The sequence below is a fragment of the Leucoraja erinacea genome, chromosome 14 (assembly GCF_028641065.1).
Source record: "Leucoraja erinacea ecotype New England chromosome 14, Leri_hhj_1, whole genome shotgun sequence".
Lineage (NCBI taxonomy): Eukaryota > Metazoa > Chordata > Chondrichthyes > Rajiformes > Rajidae > Leucoraja > Leucoraja erinaceus.
Genome location: NC_073390.1, coordinates 43,831,136 through 43,842,618, shown reverse-complemented (window position 1 = coordinate 43,842,618; position 11,483 = coordinate 43,831,136). Strand labels below are relative to the sequence as shown.

The following is an 11,483-nucleotide window of genomic DNA, read 5'->3' as shown; positions in this document are numbered from 1 at the left end:
GAACACAGCTGTATGAGTGTCAGCTAATTAATTTTATATCACATGGGAAATTTAAACCGTTTAGTTTACTTAAAGTACAATCGCTTAATATAGTAAATAGGACTGGATATGCAATTAAAACTTTATTCTTAGTTCTGTTGATCACTGAGAAAGGATCTGAACAGTGTTTTAGTGAATCTCCAGTTGCCTAAATGCAAACTATAATTTCTATGTACATATTCTAAAATGGAGAGCCTTTCTTTAGCAATGAGATACTTTCCCTAAACTTACTTTGTTTTTCTGAGTGGTTTTAACAAATTATGTATAAACACAAATTAAGTTTGTTTTGAAGTTATATTTTGAATAATGAGACCAAATCAGAACGAAATGGTTCACAATTGTAAATTCTGAAAATCTGCATTGCAAAGGCAAGGATATTAATCGGGGCGAAAGTGGAAAATGTTAATTTTTCCAGCATATCCATTCGTGCTAATCTCTCTCAAGCACGTTTTCAGTATTTTATGCCTTTGAACTGTGGAGAGAGGACCTCCAGGCGAGTATGATGCACCACCACAGCTTATGGTTCAAGACCCCCTGAGGCCAGGCCGCAAAATGATCAATGACAACAGAAACACACTCCCAAATCCAACGATCAGAGGCAACTTCACCTGTGGAGGCTGTGGGAGGGTCTGCCTGTCAAGGATAGGCCTAGCCAGCCACAACAGCAAATGCAACCACAGAGCAAACATTCCCCACTATAGGCAGAATAACGTCAAAGCTGCACCATCATCTCTCGCAGATGGCAGATGCTAACTGGGCTAACTTTTGTTTCCCTTACTCACCTTGATATTGGATGTTAAAACTTTTGCTACAGGAAGGTTGCACCATCTGACATTTACCCTTAGGAGGCTCCATCTATCTTCTCTGGTGAAAATAAAAGATTCCATGCTCTATAAAAAGATCGGTTGAGTTATCCCAGTGTTCTGTCCAGGGATCACTAACACAAATGATCATGTTATTTCCATACGCTGTTTGCATAAATTGGCAATTTGTTGAATTTTCCACATTATATAATTAACTAAATGTTTTTGGCTATTAAGCACGATGAGCATGAAAGGTGCCAGATGAATGGAAGCCTTTAGCAAAAAACAAAGTGCTGAGGGAATTCAACGGGTCAGGCAGCACTAATGCTGGGAATGGACAGATGATATTTCATGTTGGGACTTCTCGTCAGACTGAGGGAGTGAGGGGGAGAAAGCCAGAGAGGAAAACTGGGGACTGGACAAAGCCTGGCAAGTGATAGTTGGGTACGTGGAGGTGAGGGGAGGGATTGGTGGGTGAAAATGGTGACAAATGCTAAAGGTGAAAACGATACAAAAAAGTGACAAATAACGAAAGACAAAAGTGAAATTCAAAGCCGAAAGAAAGTATATGGGTGGAAGGGGATAGAGTGGGAGGATATCAGGGAAATGGGGGACAAGACACTGAGATGGGAGGGATGGAATATGAGCAAAAGGGGAAAGGGTGACAGGGCTGGTGTAAGAAATGTGTGCCCAAGGCAGTGGGGATGGTACTTGAAATTGGAGAATTCAATGTTCATACCACTGGGTTGCAGGCTACCCACACAGAATATGAGGGGCTATTCTTCAAGTTTGTGTTGCCTCCCTCTAGTAATGGAGAAAACCAAGGGCAGAAAGATCAGTGTGGGAATGAAAAGAGGAGTTAAAATAGTTAGCAGGCTTTAGCGGTCAGAGTGTAAGTGTTCAATGAAATGGTCACTGAATCTACATTTGGTCTCACAAATGGTAGATGAGGTCACATTGGGAGCACCAAATGCAATAGATGATGTAACCTCACTCTGGCAGTGAAAGCCTTTGTTTCTTTGTTAGCTGCAAAAGGTAATGTGACTAAAACTAATTCCAGTTTGCCATTTACCACAGTTGCGTATAACTTAGGACATTGCAAACTTGTTAAGTTGATGTTGACCTCCATTGTGGGGTAGATTGATTTTCACCTTTTTTTAATAAATATTTTTATTAGAAGCATGTATACAAATAATAGTAAGCAACAATTTAATTACAGATTTCTTACATATCTTACAAAAGGTTCTGGTTTGTAAATTAAGACAAGTCTTATTTTTTCCAAGTGCAAGGTCTCAGTCATTTCCGTAATCCACATTTTAATTGTGGGGGCTGCTGGTTTTTTCCAAAATTTTAGTATTAATTTTTTTGCAGTTATTAGACTGTAATCAATCAGCCTTTTGATTTCTCTGTCTGCACCTGCTTTGCCCCCATTCCTTTGTTCCCTGTACAGGTTCCTATACCTTTCTCTTTAGGTTTAAACACATCCATAAAGCTCTAGCAAATGATCCCTCTAGCATATGCTCCCGATCCTACCCGAGTCTCCTTGTTCCCCAGAACTGGTCCCAATATCTCAGGAATTTAGATCCTTCCATCCTGCACCAATCTCCAATCATAAATCTCCTGTCCCTACACATAGACATGGAGAGGAGACCAGTGTTAGTTTATCTAGATAGTTCAGGTGCAATAAGCTTCGATATTTTGCAGACTAAAGAGAGAAAATCAGGCTAAATTTCCTGCTCCTCTTTAATATCTGTTGTTCTCTGTTCTGCAGACTTTGTCGCAAATGGGTTAACATTACGTGTTTATTTGAATTTATGCTTTGAACAAATAACTACATCATATATAAAAATATAATGAGGGAATGGATGAACCAGAAATGGATACAAAGCTTGCTTGCACATTCATATTATTATAGATTAAAATATGATTTATCATTGGAATTTAGGGATAAATAAGGTCGTGTATTTTATCCTCCATTCTCCAATACAAACCACTGGAATATATTACTATCAGTCACTTGGTTTATCAGAGTATTGTTCATTATTCACATTCCTTCACCCAGAGGTCACCTGTGTACAAATCATTTTCCACTTTCTGTGACTCAAAATTGTACACACAATAATAATTTTGTTCAGTGCTGTTGCAGTTGCTTTTCCCAGTGCGGATTAAAGCATGCAATACTGTTGAATACTTTTGGGAATATTTTAGTTTTTAAGTTCTTGTAAAATGATGGGTTCTGCCAAATGTACCAGCTGTATATAAAGGAGCTAACACCGAAATGAATCAGTCTGCTTTCACCTGTGATGAAGGCAATAATGAGTTTCTTTGTTCGTTTTGCCCTAGCACATGCATTCTGTCTCTCAGTGCTTGGGGTCACTACTCCAACATGTAAACTACTTGAGAAGTTTAATCTGTACGGGGTCCACGAAGATGGTGATATAATTATTGGTGGATTGTTTCCTATTCACTTTTCAGTATCTGCACCTGAACTTTCCTATAAGGCAAAGCCTGAGGATCTGTGGTGTGAGGGGTGAGTTTAAATGTTTTATCACAAGCGTCCTGTCAAATATTTAAAATACTTAAAAGTCTATCAAGAATGATAGAAGTATTCTGTTTTTTCAAAGTAAAAAAGATATTTACTGGATATGCAGCAGGTTAAAATTTATTTCAATTTCTATCATAATGTTTCAGTGCATATAAAGTGACGAACTAAACATCTGCTTAGTTTTTTCAGCATCTGCAGTTCTTTCTTAAACTTAGAATCTATTTGTGACTTCTTCACTAAATTCTTGTGAGATTCAATCATATGTAACACTATTGATTTTTAATGCTCTTATGCTTAAACAAATCTCTATAAAACATTGTATATGGAAAAAGTATAGAATGCAACATTGCAATTGTTAAAATTGAAATTAGACGAAATAATTATATTATTTATTCTTATTAGCTTGAAAACTTTGGGCACAATATCTTTTCAGAAACAAAAAATGGTCAGAGCTATAATAGATGATTTTTGAAATAATTAAATATTCTGACTGATTACAATGGGAAGAGAAAAAAGTAGAAGATTTTAGTGATGGCAGCTAGTAGGAATTTGTTCCTATATTGAGTTAAATCAAATGAAATGTTTAAAGTTCAAAATAATTTTAAAAGCAGTCCTTGTTGATAGACGTTTGTTGCCAACAAATAGATTGAATGTTTTTAAAAAACACCCAATGTTAAACATTATTTATCCTCTCAGTTTAAACTAATAAATCAGATTCCTTTTATTGGCAGAAATAATGGTTCATGGTAAGAACTAAAGACAAGAGGTAGAAATTATCTTGAATGCCTAATTTCCATTAAGTAGATGACTGAACATTTAACTGAAAAAAACCCAACATGTCTAAAAACATTTAATGTTTTATGTGTCATTCCTAACTGTCACTGTCTGTCATGTTGTCACTTGCGGGCGGAACACCAAGGCAAATTCCTTGCATGTGAATACTTGGCCAATAAACGTATTCATTCATTTATTCATTCAAATGTCTCAATCGTACCAACGGTGATAATGCAATCATTGCCAAAATATATACTGATGGAATGGCTACAGGTAATCCTTGCTTGTGGCCAAGGAAATTTGTCCTTTCAGAACTTACAAATCACTACCCAAAAATTTGAGGTTTAGTTTATTTTATGTCATGTAAACACTTTTTTTCTTGAAGCATGAACGGTTAATGTGACTTAAATGGGGTATCTGTCAGCATGAACCAGTTGGGTCAATTTCAACAAAGATATTTGTATTTCCTTGATGTATGTATATGACTCTATAACCAATAGTAATTCTCTGTAATTAAATGACAACTCATTGATTTCACCAATCATTTTATTACAAGATGGGGTACACCACTGTAATTGAAAGCTGCTTCGATGAACTCAGTCAGAACAAGTAAACTCGACTAACATGAGACCATCAATATTAAATAGCCCTTGGTTTAAATTTTTTAATTAATTGTGCTGGTTTGAGTATGCTGACTATATTGCATTTTGCATGCAATTTTGTTTATTACCGAGAGATGGAATGAAGAGATAACTTGCGACTCACTTTATAAAGTAAGGGCAATGCGACTCATTTTCTTCCTCAACAGTTTTAATTTCAGAACATTTCGGTGGCTTCAAATGATGATCTTCGCCATCCAAGAAATAAACAAAGATCAAACACTCCTTCCAAATATAAAACTAGGCTACAGCATTTATGATAACTGCCGTAAAGTACCCCAGGCAGTCAGGGCAGCATTCACTCTCCTTAATGGAATAGATAACAGCATCAATAATTCCAAATGTGTTGGATCACCTCCAATTTCTGCAATAGTTGGCGATGCACGATCAACACAGTCCATTATCATTGGAAGAATTGCAGGACGATTTGGAATTCCAATGGTAAGAACAGTACTAAAGATGCGTTGGTATACCAAAAACATTTAGTTTGCAACACAAATGCAAATTCTCTCTGGATATGAAGTGGTATAAAGTCACTTTATCATAAGTTCCATATTGTATTTTAATACCGCAGAACCAGCCAATTTCCGTCTACCAATACACCCCTCCGTCTAGCAGAGCTGGTCCTTACTCTCAACAACTTCTCCTTCAACTACTCCCACTTCCTCCCAATCCAAGGCATAGCTATGGGCCCTCGCATGGGCCCTAGCTATGCCTGCCTCTTTGTAGGGTACGTCGAGCAATCCCTGTTCCAGGCGTACACTGGCCCTATCCCCGAACTCTACCTCCGCTACATTGACAACTGCATTGGTGTTACTTCCTGCACCCATGCAGAACTCACTGACTTCATCAACCTCACCACTAATTTCCATCCTGCACTCAAATTCACTTGGACCATCTCCGACATCTCCCTACCGTTTCTAGATCTCACCGTCTCCATCACAGGAAACAGACTATTGACCGACATCTACTACAAACCTACTGACTCACATAGCTATCTTGACCACACTTCTTTCCACCCTGCTTCTTGTAAAGACTCTATCCCCTACTCCCAATTCCTCCGTCAATGCCGCATCTGCGCCCAGGATGAGGTGTTCCATAGGACATCGGAGATGTCTTCATTCTTTAGGAAACAGGGGTTCCCCTCTTCCATTATAGACGAGGCTCTCACTAGGGTCTCCTCGATATGCCGCAGCTCCGCTCTTACTCCCCCTCCCCCCCATTCATGACAAGGACAGAGTCTCCCTTGTCCCCACCTTCTACCCCATCAGCCGTCGCATACAGCATAAAATCCTCCAACATTTTTGCCACCTCCAGTGAGATCCCATTACTGGCCACATCTTCCCATCTCCACCCCTTTCTGCTTTCCGCAGAGACCGTTCCCTCCGAAATGCCCTGGTCAACTCGTCCCTTCCCACTCAAACCAGCCCCTCCCCAGGTACTTTCCCTGAAACCGCAGGAGATGTTACACCCAGTGGCATAGCGTGGGGGGGGCCAGTGGGGCGGTTGCCCCGGGCGCTAAATTTTTAGGGGCGCAAAAAAATTGTTGAATAAATTTTTAAAATAAAATTAAGAGGCCCGGGGAGCCGTTGGAGCGAGGAGGGGTTACCTGGAGCTGTGAGTATAAAAACAGCGCGGGCCAGGCCGCCGCTGCCACCGCCCCAGCTCCGAGTTCTGGTCGCCGTTGCCGCTGTCCCAGCCACCGCTGCCTCTGCCCCCTGCCCCCCCCCCCCCCCCCATCCCCCCCCCCCCCCCCCCCCCCCCCCCCCCCCCCCCCTAATGAGGAGGCGCAAAACTTTAAACTGCCCCGGGCGCTCAAAACCCACCCTACGCCACTGGCTACACCTGTATCTTTACCTCCCCCCTCGACTCCATCCAACGACCCAGTCTTTCCAGGTGAGGCAGAGCTTCACTTGCACCTCCTCTGTATCCGCTGTTCCAGGTGTCAACTTATCTACATCGGTGAGACCAAGCGCAGGCTCAGCTATCGTTTCACTGAACACCTCCCTGCAGTCTGTCTTAACCTATCTGATCTCCCAGTGGCCCAGCACTTCAACTCCCCCTCCCATTCCCAATCTGACCTTTCTGACAATGGAGGAGGCCAAGCCCAAATTGGAGTAACTGCACCTCATATTTCGTTTGGGTAGTTTAAACCCCAGAGGTATGAACATTGACTTCTCTAACTTCAAATAGCCCCTGCTTTCTCTCTCCATCCCCTTCCCAGTTCTCCCACTAGTCTTACTGTCTTAGACTACATTCTATCTTTGTCCCGCCCTCTCCCCTGACATCAGTCTGCAGAAGGGTCTCAACCCGAAACGTCGCCCATTCCTTCTCTCCAGAGATGCTGCCTCGCCCGCTGAGTTACTCCAGCATCTTTTGTCTTTCTTCGTATTTTAAATTGTCCGCAAGAATTAATGAATGCGGGAGCTATTTTCAAATGTTATTGTTATTCATTTAATTCATGTGAATTGTTATGGATGTTAATTTTAAATTCTGATGAGATTTACTATATTTTTGACAAAATTGTGAATATACCTCCTGACACCATCTTTTCACCGAGTTTTTATATTTTTTATTTACTATTTTACAGGTCAGCTACTCTTCTTCGTGTTCATGCCTTAGCAACAAAGTGGAGTTTCCCACCTTTTTCAGGACAATACCTAGTGATAGTTTCCAAGCCAAAGCTATGGCACAACTTGTGAAGCATTTTGGCTGGATGTGGGTTGGGTCTATAGCCATCGAAGATGATTATGGTCAATATTTAGTTCAGTTATTTAATGAACAGGTTCAGAATGATGGCATTTGCCTTGGGTTTACAGAGACAATTCCAAAAGTCTATTCGCATGAAAAGATACTTCAGATTGTAGAAACCATCAAAAAATCTACAGTGAAAATTATCGTGTTGTTTGCTGGTGTGGGAGACATAATTAATTTTGTTAATGAAGTAGTGCGACAGAATATTACCAATAGACAGTGGATAGCAAGTGAAACTTGGAGTACTGCTGCTCTATTGGCAACTAAAGAAAACTTTAAATCATTTGGTGGGACCCTAGGATTTGCCTTTCGTAATGAAAAAATTCCACAATTCAAAGAATTTCTTCTGAAGGTGCATCCATCTTCAACTCCGGGTAATGCTTTAATAAATCGATTCTGGGAAAATTTATTTAGTTGTACTCTTAATTCGCCCGATGATATCACTTCAACGATTAGTTCCAAACCAATGTGCACAAGACAAGAAGATATTGGGAAAATAGACAGTGTGTATAGTGATGTATCACAATTGAGAGTTTCATATAACGTCTACAAAGCAGTGTATGCAATAGCTCATGCACTTCATAATTTGGTTACCTGCGAGTCGAACAAAGGACCATTCATGCACAAAACTTGTGCAAATGTTTCACACTTTGAGCCATGGCAAGTAAGATATTTTTACATTATGCATTGTCAGATTGTGTTAGTCAATAATGATATTTGTATTATTTATTGTTAAAAGGTTAATATAACAATATTATTTTTTAATGTCAACATACAGCTAGTCCATTACCTGAAAGAAGTTAAGTTTACAAACCGGTATGGTGATAAAGTATATTTTGATGAAAATGGCGATCCTGTTGCTTCCTATGATATCATGAACTGGCAAATGGATGCAAACGGTTCTGTTAAAATTGTAACTGTTGGCCGTTTTGATGCATCGGCAGCTCCTGGGCAGGAGCTTTTCATTGATGAAGACGTTGTTATTTGGAATAATGGGAAAAAAAAGGTAATTATTTCAATTTATTTTCATGGAACGATAGAATAATTGACATTCTATATCTTAAAGGATGAAACGATGTACAGGCTTACCATTTACTCCCACAAATAATTAACCAGAAGTTATTCATTATTGGCAATAATGGCAGTATGGAAGATTTCAATATTATATATCTGATTGGTTTGGATAGCTTGCAAAACAAAACTTTTCACTGTACCTCAGTACGTGTGACAACAATAAACCTTAACCTAAAATAACAATAATTTTCATTTCTGTTTTGCTACCTGCCAAAGATAATTGTTTCTTGCCAATGCAGACTCAATCTTAAAAGAAGAAACTCCAATAAATCAAAGCAGTAAAGTGAAATTTTGAATGTCTTTAGTGAAATAGTTATTTGCAGTATTTTTACAAAATAGATAACCCTCATGCAAAACATTTCTATATCTTGTCATATTTTTAAACATTTGTATTGGTTGCTACAATTGTAAATGAGCAAACTAACATTCTTATTATAAGTATAGTTATTGTATCTATTTCATCCACGGTATTTTTGAATCCTGTATCTCACAACATATCTAAGCTCAGGGTAGTAGAGTGGTGACGCTGATGGAGCTGCTGCTTCACAGCTCCTAAGACCTAGGGTCGATCATATCACTCGATGACGTCCGGAGTGGAGTTTGCATATTCTCCCTGTAACCGCGTGGGTTACCTTCGGGTGAACCGGTTTCCCCCCACATCGCCAAGATGTACGTGTTTGTAGGTTAATTGATCACTGTAAATTGCCGTCAGTGTGCAGGTGAGAGGTAGAATGTGAGGGAGTTGTTAGGAATTTCAGAAGAACAAAATTGGTTAAATATGGGATTAGTTGATGGTCGGTGTGGACACGGTGGGACGAATGGCCTGTTTCCATGCTGTATGTCTGAAATATATTTAACACGGAAAAACAAAGGAAAATAAGGATGACATATACTCCAGGACCAGCTAACAATCCTAAAAGATATTAATTGATTCATAGTGTATCTGCTATGTGTCATATGTAACTTTTGGAGTACATGTGATTAGAACTGAATCACCAAATTCCCTGAAGATAGATACAAAATGCTGGAGTAACTCAGTGGGACAGGCAGCATCTCTGGAGAGAACTAATGGGTGATGTTTCGGGTCAAGACATGTCTTCAGCCTGTCCTGCTGAGTTACTCCAGCATTTTGTGTCTATCCTCAGTGTGTAACCAGCATCTGCAGTTTTTTCCTTCACTAAATTTCCTGTTGTATTTACATTGACGTAGATCCCAAAATCAGTGTGCAGTGAAAGTTGCCCAGCTGGAACAAGACAAGCCGCACGAAAAGGAGAGCCAATATGCTGCTTTGACTGTTTGCAGTGTGCAGAGGGGAAAATTAGCAATCAAACAGGTGTGTGAAAATGTAATGTGATCTTCGTTTTGTTATTTGCATTTTTGAAAGTTACTATTAATGTATTTTGAGCAAATGTTATAACTTCATTGATAATCATTCAAAATAGCTTTGTTGTATTCTTCTATTTTTTGATTGTTCACATCTTTGATTAATTGAAAGATATAGCTTTTTAAAGGCACTTCTATCCAGAGTCCATGCCAACCTGGGATGAAATACCAATAAACATACAAAATAATAAAACAAAAACAATTTAAATGGCAGATTTATGCATATTGATAAATATCTCATTCATACAGTTGTTTATATTTGCTTATTTCAAATTTTATTTTAATTTGCAGATTCTATACATTGTTTGACATGTCCAATTGACTATTGGTCAAATCAAGAACATGATAAATGTGTCCTGAAAGAAATCGAGTTTCTTTCATTTGAAGATACCCTGGGGATCATATTAACAACTGTAGCATTGTTTGGAGTCTGCCTAACTGTTGTAATATTAGCCATTTTTATCCATTACCGAAATACTCCTGTTGTGAGAGCAAATAATATGGAGTTGAGTTTTCTTCTGTTAGTTTCATTAGTTCTTTGCTTTTTATGCTCACTGTCTTTCATTGGGCAGCCATCTGTCTGGTCCTGCATGTTACGACATACAGTATTTGGAGTTAGCTTTGCTTTGTGTATTTCCTGCATCCTCGGCAAAACAATTGTTGTGTTAATGGCATTTAGTGCTACTCTTCCTAACAATAACATGATGAAATATTTTGGGCCCCGTCAGCAAAGGGGAAGTGTTTTTGCATGCACTTTTTTTCAAGTTGTAATATGCACTTTATGGCTGGTTAGCGCACCACCATTCCCAATTAAAAACACCAAACATCAAAGTACTAAAGTGATCTTGGAATGTGATGTTGGCTCTGTAGAAGCGTTCTCTTGTGTCTTGGGTTACATTGGCTTGTTGGCAGCTATCTCCGTCATTTTAGCTTTTTTTGCACGAAAACTGCCAGACAACTTCAATGAAGCCAAGTTTATCACTTTCAGCATGTTAATCTTTTCTGCAGTTTGGATAACTTTCATTCCAGCTTACATTAGTTCGCCTGGAAAATACACAGTGGCTGTTGAAATATTTGCAATTTTGTCTTCGAGCTTTGGTCTGGCTACCTGCAATTTTGCTCCTAAATGTTACATCATATTGTTGAAACCAGAGCAGAATACGAAAAAACACCTGATGGGTAAAGGAGGCTAAACCAGTGCATTACTTTGTAGCTGTCATTGTGGATGAGTGATGTACTTATTTAATCTACGTATGTTAATAAAAGTTACCTCAAAATATTGATGAGTGTTCATGGACCTCATTGGTTTCATAACTGATGTAACTAGACTTGAATATGAAAAAGATTTGTAATGCTGTGATTAATGAAGACAATAAAAATAGTATCATGTCACTGTTTGTCTAAATCTGCCCAAATTAATTACTTTTCTTTGATAGGCCTGGCAGCCACAAA

General features: G+C 38.9%; 1 protein-coding gene across 1 annotated transcript; it reads left to right on the top strand.

Moving 5' to 3' along the window:
• The first annotated feature begins 4,889 nt into the window (after nucleotides 1-4,889).
• LOC129703653 (extracellular calcium-sensing receptor-like) lies at nucleotides 4,890-11,238 on the top strand. Its single transcript, XM_055646277.1, has 5 exons — nucleotides 4,890-5,261; nucleotides 7,411-8,238; nucleotides 8,353-8,580; nucleotides 9,858-9,981; nucleotides 10,323-11,238. Exons 1-5 carry the CDS (start codon nucleotides 4,944-4,946, stop codon nucleotides 11,222-11,224), a joined length of 2,400 nt encoding a protein of 799 aa, XP_055502252.1. The 5' UTR covers nucleotides 4,890-4,943; the 3' UTR covers nucleotides 11,225-11,238.
• Nucleotides 11,239-11,483: the final 245 nt, after the last annotated feature.

Excerpts from the sequence above, each read along its gene's own strand:
- LOC129703653 (XM_055646277.1), top strand. The coding sequence starts at position 4,944 with ATGCGACTCATTTTCTTCCTCAACAGTTTTAATTTCAGAACATTTCGG. Across the intron at positions 8,239-8,352 it reads CACACTTTGAGCCATGGCAA|CTAGTCCATTACCTGAAAGA; the intron begins GTAAGATATTTT and ends GTCAACATACAG. Across the intron at positions 8,581-9,857 it reads GGAATAATGGGAAAAAAAAG|ATCCCAAAATCAGTGTGCAG; the intron begins GTAATTATTTCA and ends ACATTGACGTAG.